The 17,597-nt window shown below is 43.5% G+C and overlaps 3 protein-coding genes across 3 annotated transcripts; all 3 read right to left on the reverse strand.

The window, feature by feature from the left end:
- Positions 1–124: 124 nt before the first annotated feature.
- On the reverse strand, positions 125–4,117 carry hsd3b1 (hydroxy-delta-5-steroid dehydrogenase, 3 beta- and steroid delta-isomerase 1). The gene is made up of 3 exons (XM_088315874.1): positions 3,899–4,117; positions 2,760–2,924; positions 125–2,009 (listed from the first exon to the last, which is right to left on the reverse strand). Exons 1-3 carry the CDS (start codon positions 4,053–4,055, stop codon positions 1,201–1,203), a joined length of 1,131 nt encoding a protein of 376 aa, XP_088172000.1. The 5' UTR covers positions 4,056–4,117; the 3' UTR covers positions 125–1,200.
- Positions 4,118–4,924: 807 nt separating this feature from the next.
- On the reverse strand, positions 4,925–12,489 carry LOC148323828 (kelch-like protein 9). The gene is made up of 11 exons (XM_088315592.1): positions 12,349–12,489; positions 11,722–11,775; positions 11,049–11,170; positions 10,715–10,899; positions 10,498–10,630; positions 9,873–10,069; positions 9,716–9,791; positions 8,980–9,546; positions 8,730–8,909; positions 8,352–8,465; positions 4,925–6,843 (listed from the first exon to the last, which is right to left on the reverse strand). The coding sequence occupies exons 2-11, from the start codon at positions 11,724–11,726 to the stop codon at positions 6,347–6,349; spliced, it is 2,076 nt and encodes a 691-aa protein (XP_088171718.1). The 5' UTR covers positions 11,727–11,775; positions 12,349–12,489; the 3' UTR covers positions 4,925–6,346.
- Positions 12,490–13,163: 674 nt separating this feature from the next.
- Positions 13,164–17,563, reverse strand: hao2 (hydroxyacid oxidase 2 (long chain)). Its single transcript, XM_088315594.1, has 9 exons — positions 17,485–17,563; positions 16,099–16,155; positions 15,783–15,935; positions 15,295–15,446; positions 14,648–14,931; positions 14,274–14,492; positions 13,990–14,148; positions 13,393–13,462; positions 13,164–13,315 (listed from the first exon to the last, which is right to left on the reverse strand). The coding sequence occupies exons 2-9, from the start codon at positions 16,113–16,115 to the stop codon at positions 13,260–13,262; spliced, it is 1,110 nt and encodes a 369-aa protein (XP_088171720.1). The 5' UTR covers positions 16,116–16,155; positions 17,485–17,563; the 3' UTR covers positions 13,164–13,259.
- Positions 17,564–17,597: the final 34 nt, after the last annotated feature.

Below are 17,597 nucleotides of genomic sequence, written 5' to 3' on the forward strand. Positions count from 1 at the left end.
TTTTTCACGATGGCCGAAAAGCTGCACATCAGCTTGTGTGTGTGTGTGTGTGTTTACCTCATTATGTAGGATCGCTGGAGTGTCAACAGCGATTTCCAAGTCGTAAATGATGACAAAAGATAAACATGTGTCATACTTTTATGTCAAAGCAAACAAGTGAGTGAGGTTAAAATGAAAGTGAAGTCAAATATTCCATGACAAACAAATGCATCAATAAAAATCAGTCAAATTTAATGTGTCTGTGTTGACGTTTTTAACACGTTGCTCAGGGAGTGTGTGCATCACTGTCTTCGATGCTCAAACTCAGTTTACTCTTTTTATATGGTTCTGAACATACTTTCCTTTTTAATTTTTTTTTCCCCAAATGCAACTTCCTCCCCGTCCTCATTTTTTTCATGTTTAAAATCTGGCTATCACGGGACTTGTGTGACTCATTTCGATGTTAAGTCCCGATTAGGGAAGGAAGGCGTGTGTCTCTTTGTTTGATCTTGAAACTCAGTTTACTCTTGCTAATTTTCTTTTAACTCAACTTACTATCTTTCTTTGGTGTTATTAAACTCAACTTACTCTTGTTCCTTGATGTTTATACTCATGCTACCAAGGGCGTTTTGCAACAATTCTTTTCCTGTTTAACCTCACTTTGATATTTAAGGTTTGTAAAATCTGCCTTCATGCTTGTTGGCACTGACTTCACTTCTTCCGCTATTTGGTTTTGATATGCTACTTTCGCTTAGTGACAAGATCTTATGTGACGCGTGAAGTCATGCAAATCTATGAAGAAAAAGACATTTTAAAAGTATCGATATATGGTTTTAGGAATTGATATCGGTCTAGGAAAAAAAAATTGATTCAAATCGATAAATCAATTTTTTAAAACCCAGCCCCAGTTGAAAGCGTAGATCTCAAACTCTGCTCCTCAAGGCCAAAGGACCAGAGTTTGAGACTTACAGTTTGCAATGTTTTGAAAATTCACTTTATTTAGGGCTATTAAACTCAATTTATTCTCTTTTCTTTATGTTTGAATTTAGGCTACCAAGGGAGCCATGCGTCGCTTTCTTTTGGTGTTTGAACAAAATGTTTTCCAATTCAACATAAACCTTCTCTGGGGTGATTGAACTCAACATACTCTCTCTTGGTTGTAAATCAGGCTACCCAGGGAGTTGCGCTTCTCTTTCTTGTTGAAACTCCAGCGCGAGCGTTTTACTTGGTCCATATTTTCTCTCGTTGTTTGGGCAGCTGCTGCGCTAGCCAGCGTGTGGTGTTGCTTCGCGCCTGCTGCCAAGTGTACTTGGGCAAGTAGCCCAATTCGCGCTTGGCCTTGTCGTAGGAGAAGCTGAAAGGCGTGTTGAGCATGGTCAGCAGCTGCCGGTTGACAGGCGGCACCACCCGGCGGAAGGGCCGCAGCAACAGGCACGCCATCTCCCACAGGAAGCAGACCACGTAGAACAGGCGCAGGGGCACGATCATCCTGTCCTGGATGCCGAAGCCCAGCGGTGACATGACGACGTAGTTGAAGTCCGAGTAGCTGACGTGAGGCGTGTCGTCGGACACAAAGTAGAACTTGCCGGCCACGTGCGCCCGCCGTTGAGGGTCCTGGAGGCAGCGCGCGGCCTGGAGGTGGGCCGCCGCCACGTTGCCCACGTAGACCGGGTTGACTTTGGCCTCCTGCAGGGACATCCGGTAGAGGACGTCGCCGTTGCGCACGCCGTCCGCCATGTGGCCGAGCAGGAATCGGCAGTCCTCGCCATAGATGTACATGGGCCTCAGGGCGCAGGTGGCCAGGCGCCCGCCGTTTGGCAGGGCCTCGCCGTCGTAGCCCAGGGTGCGGTCCTCGGCCTCCTTCTTGGTCTTGCTGTAGGCGGACTTGAGGTAGGAGTGGTAGACCATGTCTTCGTGGCCATTAACCACCGGCTCGCCCTCCATGTTGGGGCCCATCACCTCCACCGTGCTCGTGTAGATGAAGGAGGCCACGTTCTCCTGGACGCACGCCTCCAGGAGGTTCTGGGTCCCTGGAACACCAACGCAGCTTCAACCACATGCCAGCTTTCAGGGTCTCAAAGATGGATTGAACTTCGCGATACTGTAAAAGCTGGAACACCCCAAACGTTGCTCGATTTGGAGTGCCTGTTTTTGCTCCGTTTCCTTTGGCTCTGGTAGGCCTCCCAGCATAAAGATAATTATTTTCGTCAGTTCCTTTGGTCGAACTCCCAATTGTGCAAAAAAAAAAAAGTACGAGTACTTAATATAGCGGCGGAGAGTCCTGTCAAGGTAACGCCAAAGAAACAAAAACTTTGGTCGAACTCCAAATGTTTTTTTCCACAATGTCCACAAGCAGACTTTTGTTGTTCAATTTGGAGTTTGACTGAAGTGACAATTTTAGTACTCTCAACCTACATAGGATTTTTGTGAAAGAAAATTTGAACAATTTGGAATTGGTGGCAACGTTTTGGACTTTTCGCACCTCTTTAAAAAAAAAAAAAAAATAAAAAATTGGGTTAAGTTTGTAATTTCCGTTTTTGTTCCGTAGCCGTTAGCTAAGCTGCTATGTCGCGTGTCTTTTTGCGTACAAAAATTTGAAATTGAAATTCTTCAGTCTTTTTGAAAGGATTAGAGACTATGGCGCAGTTCCTGCTTTTGTTTTGGTGGGTGTGATTGGTGTGGTGCATTTGTGTGCCATGTGTTTGCAGGAAGGAAAGAGCGCTGTGTGACGGCGAAAGCGCTACATTAGCCTAGCCTAGCATCTACGTTTGCGAGCGCACCTTTGACATTGACGCCGTACATCTCGCTGGGCTCGACGGCGTTGATAACGTCGATGATGGACGCGATGTGGAAGACCAACGTGGCTCCCCGACACGCTTTCCTCACAAAGTCGGCGTCCCTGATGTCGCCTTCCAACGCACTCAGCTTGACGTCACCTCGACTTTCTGAAATGAAGAAAATTTCGCAGATTAGGAACTTGTTTATACCTCCACCAAAGCAGAGTAGTCCTGATTCCTGCCCAAGCAAACTCAATGGATCATGGAGAATTTTTCTCCCCCAATTTAAAAAAATGAAACAGTATGTTTTTGTTCATTTTCCCCTTGAAACACAAAGAAAACATTTGCGTTGTTTTCTTATGGTTTGCTTTTTTGTTGTTGACAATTTTCTAATCCAAAACACTTTTGGGAATGTATTCTCTAAAATTTATGAGCTGTATTTTCATTAAAAGATATAATAGTTCTAATTTTGTTGGGTTTTTTTAAACATATTTTTTACTTGGGGGCGGGGGGGAATGTGGGAATTTATTATAAGCCTCTGACACGTACCTGTATTTTTTTTCAATAATACTTATTTTTTGAAAATTCATTTTTTGTGCACTTTTTTAATTCAGTTTTAAAATCCAAAACACACTTTTTAATTTATTTTTTTTACGTTTGTTGGAGATGTTTTTCTTTCCCTAAATTTTATTAAACCTCATTTAACCTTCTTTGTTTTGAAGAAAAATTGTAAATAAAATAAAATGTCTAAATGGCAGTTTTTTTTTTAATCTGAAAAATAGAGTATTTGTAATTTTGTCGTTCGTACATTTTTTTTAACCATATCCATTTTTTATATTGGTGGTTTTTCAAATATTTTTTTTTTATTTTACATAATTTTATGCCCAAAACATTTATTTTTTTAAAATAAAAAAATCTGTTTCAATTTTGTACACAAATCATCACAATCTTGTGTTATTGACTTAAAAAAACAACTAACAAGTTTTATTTTTGCCTTGAAAAATGTCTCCCGCCCATTTTTGGGGGCGTGTTTCAAAACACACAAGAAAATGAAATGCAAAACACAAATTTATTTTGGTCAGTTTTTCATTTAGAAACAGACAGTGATGACAACCAGTAAAAAATTTCAGTCATTTTCTTACCTTCCAGACTTTGCAGCAGCTCCTCTTTGATGCTGACATCAAGGAGTCGTATCTCACTGAGGTTTTTTTCCTGGTCCAAGAGCATATTGATCAGCGTCTTTCCCAGGAAGCCGCACGCTCCGGTCACCACGCACACTTCGCCGTCCAGGGACAACATCGCAAATGTTCCGCCGGATACAAAAGGAGAAGAAGTTGGAATGAGATGAGTGTCAGCGAGAAGAGCTGGGCTGCTTTTTATAAGACCACGAATCGGGAGGATAGGCGAGGATGCTTACAGAAGGGGAGGGGCCGAGCTCAGGAATCTGGAGATAAAAAAAAAAAGATATATAAAAATCAATTGAAGACCTTCAAATGTATTACTAGCATTAACCCTAATTTCAAACCCAAACTTGTAACCCTGAGCCCTTCAACCTTATTTTGAGACCCTTCTTTGAAACTGTAACCCTGACTTGAAACCTTAAAAAGTCAAAATTGAGAACCCCAAATTGATATAACCATGGCTACTTTGAACCCCTAATTCAGGTTTGAGACCCTAAATGGACACCCAAACCTTTGTTTGAAAACCTATTTTGAGACCCTAACCCTTACTTGAAACCCCAATTCGCAACCCTAACCTTAATTTGAATCTGAAACTTTCTTTGAACTCGAAAAAAATAAAAATCCTACTTTAAGACCCTAACCCAAACTGGAAATTCTAACCTTTGTTTTAAAACCAAATTTTTTTAACCGTACTTGGAAAGCTTCAAACCCTATTTGGAATCATAGTCTTGAAATCTTTCTTGTAATAATTGTAATTTTTATCTTTTTTTAAGTAAAAACAATAAAACTAGACACATCAAGTTGCACAACTGGAATGTTTTTCTGTGTGTTGCTGTGGGGGAGACCTTGGCTATGTCAGATGTCTCCACTCTTATCTTAAACTGAAGGACGTACACACATTTAATGTAGTGTGTGTGTGCAAATTGTGGAAATTAATAAAATATATATTTAAATAGAAATATCCCCTTCTAAAATATGTATATAGCATCACATTCAATCATGTTTATTTGCAAAAATAGAAAAGCGCACATCACAAAATGATGATACTAGAAATGCTAACTTGTAGCCTCTTAGCAATCAAGACATATGAGTAGGAAACATGACCAGACACGTTTTTTTTTTTTTTTTACTAACAATACTAACATATAACCATCTCGCATTAAAGTAATGTTGGGAATGTGACAAAACCAGGAAATGCCATAGCGCTCCGGTTTTGTGACCACAAGCTAGCAGAGGTCCAAACTCATGATGGAGCTCATGTTTGGACGTAAGCAGCCTGAAATGAGCCACAGAGCAGCGCTTTGTCAATGCTGCACAAATAACCTTCATTTTAGGAGATTAAGAGGGAAAATCGTCATGGTGCTCACATTCCCTCAGGCTCCGCCGTGGTGGTGACTGAACATTGCTTCATTTCTTTGGTGTTTTGGGGCATGACCACACAAAAATTGAATCACTAATAGCCATTGAAAAAGTAAAAGCCATTGGAGATGAAGCCGCTGAAGCCAGATTCACGTCACAATGTCAAATTTGGTAACTCAGGAAAAAAGTCTCAAGAAACCGTGGTTGAATAGAAACGGGAAGTCTACCATTTTGGTTCCAAGTGGCCATTTTTGGGTCATCTTGCAGGAAGGTTCTGACTGGTAAAATTGTAGGTGTCGTAGTTCTTTGAAAATTGAGCCCCTGAAGCCAAATTCATTGAGCAAGATTACATTTGGAATGCGTGTCTGTCATGGGTACACACCAACAATAAAAACCTTTAAGACATCACGCCCGAAGACATGGTTCGTCTGACATTTTGGTTCAAAGTGGTCATTTCAGGGTCATCTAGGAGGAAGGATCCTCTTGGTAAAATCAAGCCCCTGAAGCCAGATTCATTTAGCAATATGAAATTAGGCACATATGTCAGTCATGAGTAGACCAACAAATAAAAGCCTTTAAGAGAACATGCCCCAGGACACAGGAAGTTGGCCATTTTGGTTCAAAGTGGCCATTTTCAGGTCATCTTGATCCTCCAGCTGAAAATGTGTCAGTTTGTTGAATATTAAGCTTCCAAAGCCAAATTTATTTTGCGATATGAAGTTTGGTTGACAATGTTGATCATAAGTAGAACCACAAAAAAGTCTCAAGAAGCCATGGCTGAAAACAAATAGCAAGTCTGCCATGGATCCAAATCGCCATTTTCGGTTCATCTTGAGGTATGTTCCTCCTGGTTGAAATAATACATTTGTTGAACATTCAGCCCCCCGAAGCCAAATTCACTTGGCAGTTTGTCATTTGGTAGGCGAGTCTATCATGAGTCGACCCACAAAAAATGTCTCAAGAAACCAGAAATTTTGTTTTGAAGTGACTATTTCCGGGGTCTTTAAAAGAAAAGGATGTCCTCGGGTTTTGTCAAATTGCTACCAACATTTAGTTTTCGCCTGTGGGCAAGGGGCCTTCCTGGATCTGCGCCTCGTCCACTGAACCCTCCGGCAGATGAACAGTCATGGTGCAGGCTCGAATCCCGCCCAAAGGCTCCAAGATGTCAAACACGCGATCCCACGCGTCCCTCTCGGGGTCGTAGCGCTGCACAATGTCCACCATGCAGCGGCTGTTCCACGAGTACCCGCCCACCACGTAGATCTGGCCCTGGAGGATGGTGACGCCCACGTCGCTCTGGCCCCGCGGCATGGGCGCCACCACCGTCCACTGGTCGTCTGCGGGGCTGTAGTACTCACAGCCGAGCACGTCGTCGTAGTCGCTGCTGCCCCGGAAGTGGTTGCCTCCCATGACGAAGAGGCGGTCTCCCACGGTGCACATGCAGTGCAGGCCCCGCAGCTCCGTCATGTCCGCCCGCCGCGCCCATGCGTCCGTCGCTGGGTCGTAGCACCACAGCTCCTTCTGGAAGGTGTCGTGGGTGATTCCGCCTTGGGGATATCATAGGGAAGTGGCATTCAGCGAACAGGCACAAGACATAAGATAACTAAGCACCTGCTTTGGCCCTGAACAACTGTGATGTCATGTTCAGTTGACAGAAGTGACAAAATGTTGCACGCGCCCCCACCCCCAGATGGCAAAAACGGGTGGATTTTGCTGCTTAACTCATATTCCACAAACGTAATATTATTCAGAATGCCATGTTTTGACTAGTGAAGGCGCATAGAACATTTTATTGCAAATAATTTTTTGGGGGTTGACTTCCCCTTTAAGTTGTATGCAGGACCTGGTGTCAGTTCAATTCTAGGTATCCTTTTTTTCTTCTCAGTATGATGCAAGTTCACAAACGACACCAATTTGTGTGCAGAGATGATTTTGTTTCTTTGCGCCAAGTTCCCAAAACTGACAGTGAAAATCCATTTTTACTTTTATACTTCAATACATTTCACACGGTTTGCCTTTTAATCGCCATTTTTTTTTTCATTTACAAGTATATGTACAGCGCTATCGTGAGACACCTGTTTCCTGTGGCGGGTCGAGGCCGAGTGCGCTTACAATGACAAGTTGCCGCCGCCACAGGAAGCGGTTGGTGAGAAAAGGTCAACTTGAGCACTCTTCTGCTTACATGTGATCAATGTCTTGGCAATGAAAATGTTTTCACTATTCCACATTATACTTGTATATTATATATTTATGTTTTTAGGCTTATTCATTGAAACAAATATTATTATTAGTTTAAAAAGTAGACTGTTCAACTCCAAAGTAGGTCAATGTGAGCCGCCACACAAACGGGATGGTTTTAATAGATTCTCTTCAGCTAAATGTCTTTTATTTTTTACATTGACTGCATCTGCTTTGATTCAGCCGCCCAACCTCCCACCCTCAGCCTTGAATGTCCCGTTTGTGTTTATTTGGAGACAAGAAGGCCTTTTCAGTGAGGACGAGTACTGAAGGCCGCCGCAATGTCTGTGTTTAAATGTTACTATCGATTTGTTCGAGATTTTCCGCACTGTATTGTGCCTGCATGGTTTGAAATGTTGCAAAAATGAGTAAAAGAAACTGCATTCTTGCTAAGGATATAATGCACACAAAAAAAAAAGATGCCAATACTCAGATAAATGTAGCATACAATCATTCAAATCCCCCAAAACTAAAGGATGTCGGAAAAGATCAATTCAACCAACTATGTGGATTTCCAGAAATTATTCATTCAAAATTACATTTTAAAACAGGCTAATACAAAACATAAAAAGCAAACTTTGTTAAGAGTATCATTGAAATCAGTGAAACACTGGAAGGCTCTCTGGGCAGAACTCAGCAGTGCAATGATTGGCCACGTTGCTTGTCGTGATATGGCTGATGTAAAAAAAATGCTTTATTGTTGAACACCCACCTGAGACCGCATTTGACTCATTTCCTTCCGGGTCTTTGCAGCCAACTGCTTTTTTATGTTGTTGCTAGGCTTCAGTTTTACAGGGGAACATTTTATTGGTGTTACCTGAGATGTACAACATGTCGTCATGGACCGCCCCGGCGTGCCCATAGTGAGACTCTGCCATGCTGCTCACAAAGGTCCACACGTTTGTCTTCAGGTTGTACGACTCCACCGAGTCTGAAATTTGAGTAGAAACGAGTTTAGATGTATGCCACGCAAACCTTACCACTTAATCCAACCCTACGCCTAACATGAGGAAGGAGTTGAGAAAGATAGCTTCGGTTGTCCCAGTATCATCTTTCAGCTGCCAAGAGAAGCTAAAAAAACAACAACTCTTGCTTCAGTTTGATTGATCAGATCCCGAAGTGGTCGTGTCAACAATTACTGTGCCAGGATTCCAAGAACTACTTGGACAACCCAGGAGCAAAATAATCCACTCACCGATCTCTCCCACCGCATTCCTGCCACCAATGGCGTAGAGTTTCCCCTTCAGAGCGCTCAGGTGGAAGAAGGTTCTCTTCTCTTTGAGCGACGCGATCTGAAGCCACACGTTGAAGCGCGGGTCGTAGCGGTAGGCGCTATCGATAGCCGTCTTACCCTTGGTGTCGTACGTACTCTGACCTGAGAAGACAGTGGGACTTCACCAAAACTCTTCACTTTTACTTGAAACTTGACGTTTTGATGCTCCCACCTCCGACGATGAAGAGAAAGCCGCCCAAAAGGGCCACGCCGTGTTGGTAGCAAGGCACCTCCATGGGCTTGAGGGCTCTCCAGTGACCCGTCTTGTCGTCGTACATTCTCAACTCACGACTCACCACCAGCTGCTGGCGCATGACGCCGCCCAGCACCACAATGTGGGTGGCGTCCGAGCGGATCCGTGTGCGCTCGCTTTGGAGGGCCGGCTGCATGAAGGGCATCATCTGATAGTTACTGGCCTCCAGCAGGAGGTTGACGCAGGAGGTCTCAGAACGCATCAGGGAGTCGCCCTCCTCGTCGTGGTCGTCTTCTTGGTGGGAGATCTGGATCAGCTCGGAGGGGCTCATCAGGGGGAAGCGGATGTGACGCACCAAGGCGTAGACGGAATGGCGGCGCTTGGCGAAGTCGTGAGTCAGCCAACCTTTGGCGATGTGGTAGAGCTCCATTTCGGAGAAGCCCTTCAGGGAGTTGCTGGCCAGGGCTCCGGCGATGGTTTTCTCAGAGAGTTCCAGGTAGCGACCGCACTGCACTAGGGCAGACAGGTTGTGGCTCACAAACTCAGCTACCCCCCCCAAAAAGAAACGGTGAAGGTTAGTCAACTTATTTGTTCATCCATCTATCCATTTTCTAGCCTAACCTCAATACCTTCAGCCTTCAGTTGAATATATTACAATACCATAAGATAGCCCCGCCCCAACCATGATACTAATGCAGTCTGTCTCCTAACTTACCGATGTTCTTCTGCACATCCTCCAGGAGTAAGTCAGATGCGATGTTCTCCACCTCCACGCAATTACCAACCGTGATCTGGCTCATGAGGAGGCACAGGTGAGCGGTTGATTCTACAATAGCGTTGTCCTGAATTTGATGGATTTGACTGAAGCTCACCTCTCTGCTCAGAAGCTGGTTGCAAAAGTTGAGCACCGGCATGACCTGCAAGAAGTTGGCAGCCTCAAGGGTGTCCTGGAGGTTGGCCATGTCCAGGCTGACTTTGGACGTGTAGATGAAGTCTAAAATGTTCTTGAGGCCCAACTTGGTGACACCATGCAGCTTGATCTCGCTCATATCCGTTTCACGCATACCTCCTGAACAGTGTGCAGATACGTGTGATTTGTGACCGTATTCAAGAAGATTTTTCAGGTGTATGTACTCTAATTGACTATTTATTTTTCTGACAACTCAATACTTTTTCTCCCTGCATTTGAAATCAGATGCCAGTACATTATACTCTCAACTGAAATAGGTTTCTTTCTTTTTTTTGTTTTTTAACCTTTATGTATGACACCACAATGTCAAAATGACAGTGAAGTCAATTCAACTACAGATGAGAACTTCTTATAGAGGCAGAAAAAAATAACTGGGACAACGGCAGCATGTAGGGAAACTAAGGCGCAGACGAAGGAAATCAATATCTTATCTATATTAAACTTCTAAGTAAATCACACGAGGACAAGGAGAACATTCATGCCCAGCTCTGCAAAGGTTCTTATTCACGTCTCTGTGGACGACTTACCTGTGAACATGGCCTTGAAGTAGTCACTGGATGACGCCATGATGACTCGATGTACCGGAAAAGTTTCCTGACTGTCCCCGGGAACCAGCATCACATCGCACAGGATGTCACTTGCCCGAAAAGCATTCAAACCCTGTAAAATAAAAAAACAGAAGATGATGTCTGAGGCACGAGACAAAAGTCTTGCGTTATGCTCGAGTCGAGTCTTGGGATGCACCTGTAACACAACTGAGCCGTGTTCAGCACAACTGAACACCTTGGAAAGAGGCCGAGGGGGCAGTTTGGGCTTGGTAGTTTTGTCCGGCCGTTTGGGATGCATTTTCTGGGCAGGGGCAAGGCTAACCGGAGCCGGGGCCGGTACTCGAGGCACAACTGGCGCTGGAGGTGGGGCAACCCTTTCATCTAGTAGATTGGAACGGAAAACTAAGTCACTCCTGACCTTGGCTCTCAAATGACAAATAATGGCGTTTGATTTGGTGATCCATGGTGAAAAAGTCAAAACTCATCATTCTAAATCTTTTTTTTTTCAGTCCACAATGGTGAGCACTCACCTTGCTGAGCTGGTTGCGGGGCAGGAGATCTGTCGGGCTGACCCGCCGCCCTGGAGTGACGCCTGCTGCTCAAGCGAGGAAAGCGGCGGCTCAGCCTCCCAGGTCCGCCATCGTCGCCGACCCTGCAATGGCAAAGGCAGTGCTTGGTCACTGGGGTCGTGCCCTCAAATGTTCTACCCGTGCTCTTGTCAGCTAACTTCGGGAGCATACGTGTACCTTTTCAGATCTAGAACTCATACAATAGCTTTGTTGCCCAATCATTTGCCTCATTAGTGAACATCTGAATATAAAATTAGAGTACGTAAATCAAGTTTCATGACTTGTCATAAAACACAAAACTAAAGACATGTTGCCATAATCTGCGCATATGCAAAGTAGAAAACTCAAATTCAAACTGATTGCTATCCATCTATTTAGTAGCTTATAAATGTTTCAAATTTGATAGCAATTTTGTCATTTTAAACGTGGTCAAAATGATCTGGCAGTGACCAAAAGGTTTCTCAATTAAGTGTCAGTCCATCTGTTTTGTACACACGTGGTTTAAATCTGGTGGCAGTCAGAAAAAAAATTCCATCTTCAAGTCCATCTTTTAAGGATCCCTGGAAGCTGCTAAATAGTTGCTTCCAGACAAAATATTTGACTTGCTGTATCATATCGTACGTAAGCACTTTACCCCATGTTGTTGGCGTTGTGATCTTGAGGGCTGTTACCGCACTGGTGAGACTTCCTAAATGGATGCAATAAAGAACAATTTTCAATTCAGTTTGGAGCCATGCAGGATTTTCTTCTCCACTTTTATTACCATTGCATGAAATTATGTCAAGATTTAACACGCATCCAAAGTGTCCGAGTTTCGGGGCTCGGGTTTAGTTGGATTAGAAAAAAATATCAGGTCTGGACACCAGTTTTGCTGACTGACACGCAATTGGGTATAAACGGTCAAGGATTCATCCCGTAACCGAAACAGAAAGATGGCCGTTTTGATTTAAAGAAGTGCTCAATTCCAGACCTCATTTTAGTTCCATCATTTCCCCTCACTATGTTGCCTCTTCAACCCATTTGCAAAATTCAGTAAATCAGTAAAACCTTGCATTTTAACAACAGTGGGAGTAAATGCTTTCACCTGCATCGCATCCACCTGATAGAAAAAGCGCTTTTAAACACATTCAATGCAAAACCTCACACTGTCATGTTACGAAATTGTTCAACTATACTTCCTACTTCCAAACACACATTGTGACCAAGATGGAAGTGTCACAAAACTCTTGATTTCTCCACTTCGACCATTCGTTTGGCTTACCTGGCTGAAATCCTCCTGAGCAGTCCGGACCCCAAGCCTCTTCCCTCCAGCCTGATGCTGTGGAAAAAGTGCTGCGAGAAAGAAAATGTGAGCTACCCAGTCGCGAGCGTGGCATGTGTCTCGTCAAGAGCGCTTCGCCGGATTTTTACCGTGGACTCGACAAGACCCAAGTCATTTCCTGTGTTACTTCTCTTTTGAGGCCACACGCTTCACTGTTGCCTCAATGAGTATTTTGTGAGGTTACAGTGAGATTCACGCGAACACAGGATAGAAATTATGCAGCCATTCATCCATTTTCTTCTGCAGTTATCCATATTTGAGTTGTGGGTGAGTTGGGAGTTTATCCCCGCTGACTATTGGCGAGAAAAGCGGTACACCCTGGGCACCAGAGGTCTACTAAACGGTCCATCTCACAGATGACCCTAATGAGCACCTCAGTATTGTCTGTAGATGCTAATCAGGCGTGTCAAAAATACGGTAGTTATCTTTATTCACCACAGTGCGATGAAGAGAAATGTTTTTACTAGTTTACTTGTGAATAGTTAACTTGCATCATTGCACATTTTGAAAAGCTTTATAATAAGGTCGCAAATGTCATTTTTAATAGACAATGTAAGCCATGGGCGCTTAAAAATGGACGGCGGGCCACAAATGGCCCGTGGGCCATAGTTTGGACATCCTTATTTTCCAAATGTGGCAGATAATTGTATGTCGGATACGCACTACTGGATCGACTTGGCCAATCACAAATAAGAAATGGAATGTCATCACTTTTGCGTTTATTAAAACACAAACAGCATGTTTCGTGTGTGAAGCTTCAGTGTAGTTTGTTCTTCTCCCTTTTGAGTTGGAAACAGTAAAAACAAGTGTTGGCATTGTCCAAAATGTCTCCCTGCCTTTCCGCAGGTAGGTCACAGTTTAGAAAACTGGATGAGGTTCCGGTTAATTTCCGCCACATTCCGGCAACCTGCAACAACAAAATGGAGGCCTTCCACAGCAGAATGACTATGGTGGTCATCGTGTGGATGGGTTGTTCGCACTCACCCGATAAAGCCATGGACAGGCGGAACTCGTCGTTTAGAATCTGCAGCACCTCCCTCACTCCTTCCTCCCCCTGAAAAGACGAGAGATTACATTTTAGGAACAGCTGGCAGTCTGATACAGTGCAGTCCAACACCACAATAGTCAACGAATACTGTCTTGTTTTGTAATTAATATTTATACATTATGAATTTCATCAGAAATTTTACTATATATTTGTACTCATTATTTGAACATTATTTATGTATATTTGTGGCTTACACACAAATTGAATCCAAATGATCATTATTATTAATGTTTTGTAAGTTTTAGCATTTATTATTGTTTGGCTGATTATAATTTTTTTTTTAATCTTGAACTTTTATGTATGAAGAGCACTTTGTTTCTGCAACAGTTGTTTGACTGAAGAGGCATCACACAAATCTAATTCAGCATATAGTGCCCCCTTTTGACACCAAATATACATCAAAATAATGCATCAACGAGACGGATAGGTTTTATCTTCAGTGGGTCGTGACATGAGTGGAAGGAATTTCACAGCGCTGAAGGACGTATATGTACGCGCGCACACACACACACACACACACGGAGAGACTGTACCTTGTATGCAAGGCCCCACACTGCTGGCCGGCCAATGAACACACACTTGGCCCCCAAGGCTAACGCTTTGAGCACATCGCTGCCAGTCCGGATGCCCCCGTCCAGGTAGATCTCGATGCGGCCCTGCACCGTGTCCACGATCTCAGACAGGGCGTCGATCTGTCGGCATGGTAACCAAACGGCCAGGTATTTCAACGCTTTTTAAAAGTTGCTAAAGTACTGATTTAGCTAGGATAAATGAGCAGTAATATTAATAACAGAAAACAATCATGAATAAATCTTACTGAGGCCGGGCCGCCGTCCAGCTGTCTCCCGCCGTGATTGGAGACGATGATCCCCTGGACGCCGTGCTCCACCGCCAGCTCGGCGTCCTCCTTGGTCAGGATACCCTTGATGATAATTGGCAGCCGCGTGATGGACTGCAGCCAGTAAACGTCCTTCCAGCTAATAGACGGATCCAAAGTGTTGGCCGGGATCCCGTACTCCTCTGGTCCTGCTGCCTCCTGACGGGGTGTGAATTTTATTTTTAGTCGCACACTTGTAATTTCAATCTACACTCACGCTACCCAATATTAGGCCCTGAACTAGCAATGCTTTCCACACATCGAATAAAACACCACAAACGATTATTGTTGCCGCAAAAACGTGGCCTATTCACCTGAAAAACGCCATCAAAGTTCTTGACCTTGAGATGCGGTGGCAGCTTGAACTGGTTGCGGATGTCATTGCGCCGTTTGCCCGTGTACGGCACGTCTACAGTGAGCACCAGGGCCTTGAAGCCCAGTGCCTCCACGCGGTGCACGATCTGCTCCGACAGCTTGCGGTCGCGGTACACGTAGAGCTGGAACCAGCGGTAGCCGTTGGGTGCCGCCGCCACGATCTCCTCCACCGAGCAGGTGGAGTAGGTGCTGGTGATGTAGCACGTGTTTAATGCCTCGGTGGCTGTATAGTGGAGGGAAATCAAGGCCAAATTACTCTTTGTAGTGATACTTTCCAAACCTCCAACTAACCAACGAACTCGTATTACAAACTAACCCTAACCCCAGAGCAGAAGAGCTAGGGTTTCAAATTACGCATCCAAGGTTTTGTGTTTAGTTTACCAAACTAACAAAACTCATTGAAAACAGAACGCGCTTGACTAAACTTATCAGTGCAATGACATGCTGCCATCTAGTGGTGGGAATCTACAGTCACCAGAATCCACACATTAACATCCATTGAGCCGCTTTATCCTCAAGACGGCATCCTGGAGCCCATTACAACAGACTTAAAAATAAATAAATAAATAAAAAATAAATGACCCACCTCTTGCTGTTGCCATCTCACCCTCGTGCCACGCCAGACAATGGAAGGCAGTAGGCGCGATGCCCACTGGGAAGCTGATCTCTGCACCCTGCACAGTCGTCCGGGTGTCACTCACCGACACGTCGCGCAAGATGCGAGGTCTCAGGCGGATGCTACACAAGGAGAGACCGTGAAACAGGTGTGGTATGTTTTAATTTACACATTTATTTAGTTTGTGTGGTGCATGGCACAGGACAGAGCAGCATGTCCATATTTGGAGGCACCAAAGAGGAAGTTGCCTATCTTAAAATGTAGACTTCAGTGTGAATGAAATCGCACTCAACAGTTATTCCTGTTCAGAGGTGCTTGTATTAACCAATACCATGTTGTTGGAGTTGAACTATAAAATCAATGTAATGACTAACAAATTAAAACAAATCAATTCAACACAATGCAGTGTGTCCATTTTTGACGCTGGTTGCTAAGCATTTAAGTTAAGTATTTGGTACCGCTTATATGCCAACAGGTTGTCATCTCGGGTGCAGCACTCGTCGGCTCCGGCGGCATAGTAGTCCCACGTGGCCTTGGACAGGTGCTCCTTGGCATACTCCTCAAAGTCTGTCAGGCATACCATGGCCATCTCGGCACACTGACCGCCCTCTCTGTGCAACATAAGAAACAACATCCACACCATGCTGGCCATTACAATTACATGAAAATCCATGCTCTGGTATTTCAATAAACAAGAACTATTATTATTATTATTATTATTATATTTACTGCTGTATCAAAACTGATTTTAAAAAGTAGTAGTTGTTCACTCACCGGTTGCAAATGCTCATTCTTTCAGCACAACTTTAACCCGCCTGAGAGAGTCATAACCTGCCAACAAAACAAAATACACTTAAAATAAACCATCAGCATTTCTTCATAAATAGTCCAAGTCCCATCACATCTTAACAAGTCAGGTATATTTAAATGTATATTTTGCCAGAAAGTGAACCCAGTGAGTCGATTGAATCTTTAAAATTTGTGTTATACAGAATGGAATAACTCTATTGACACCGGTTTCTGTTTTGATAAAGAACACTTCCACTCATGAACACTTGAGGGAAGCGCAGCACTGAACAAAGAAAATAAATGTCACCACTTATCTTGGCGTCACTGATCAGCATTGTTGTAATTCAGCAAATTTGTCATTCTAGCTCTGACATTGTATAAGGCACTTACACTGTATGGAGCCAACAACAAACTATTTATGTAAAAATAAAGAAAAGGAAAGTATTATAAAATCAGCTACTCTGTAACATAAACAGTACTGAATACATATACATGACTCCATTCGATACCAAGCAGAAATGTATTAGGTTGTTGTTAGATATTTTTTCGTCCCCAAAGTAAAGTAATATGTAAACTTCAGTGGGGATGGATTCTCACGGAGCAGTGTCATTGAGCATTCCTGTTCAGATATGCTTGTATTAATTGTTACGTGTTAGCGTGTTTAGCTATTTAAAAAAAAAAAATCTGTGTAAATGTTAAATATTCAAATAAGTATAAAAATGATTTTCAAAAGACATTAAAATGCTCAAATTATACTAAAAGATTACTGTCCCCTAACGTGGCAACAACACTGATACCTCACTGTTTGGTTGTTCACACATCACACATTTTCCCCTAAAATAAGTTCAGGTTCTCCCGCCCAAAAAACAAAACAAAAACATATGTCACACAAATAGTTGTATTTCACCAACATACAGTGTTAACTTTGTTGCGTATACAAATATAAAAAATTAATAACGGGCATGTGGAAAAACAAGAGCAATTTTTAGGGCAAAATATCCAAATTAAGTATGGGCAGTCACATTGCATCGTGTGTATAGTATGTTCCATTTTCATGTGTAAGAGTGAGCGAATGAGTAAGAGACAGCGACAAAGAGCGAGAGAGAGAGACAGAGAGAGAGAGAGAGAATGGGCCGTGAAAGGTGTCAGTCACGTGCTGAATCGTCGCTTGGTGATAGCACACTGGCCAGGTGACTTTCTAGAATACTTGCTCTCTTTCACCATGTTACAAACAAGCTGCTTTTGCGAACATTATTGTTTCCTTTTCCGTTTTTATTTACAGTAATCCTGCTATTCCTGTAACAACGTGAATATATTCTGATTGTAAAGCAGCATTGAGGTGAATGAAATTGCTAAATGAGAAAGACTTACCTTAACCTGTTGTGCTGTCAGCGGCCTTCAGCGCTTCCGCTCTCATGTGACGAGGTCGTGTCAGAGGGCAGCCCCCCCCACCCCCGCACCCCTTCATGGCCCCCCTCGGTCCC

Source organism: Idiotropiscis lumnitzeri, chromosome 14, assembly GCF_059441095.1.
Source record: "Idiotropiscis lumnitzeri isolate Australia: NSW breed Sydney's pygmy pipehorse chromosome 14, RoL_Ilum_1.0, whole genome shotgun sequence".
NCBI classification, from domain to species: Eukaryota; Metazoa; Chordata; class Actinopteri; order Syngnathiformes; family Syngnathidae; genus Idiotropiscis; species Idiotropiscis lumnitzeri.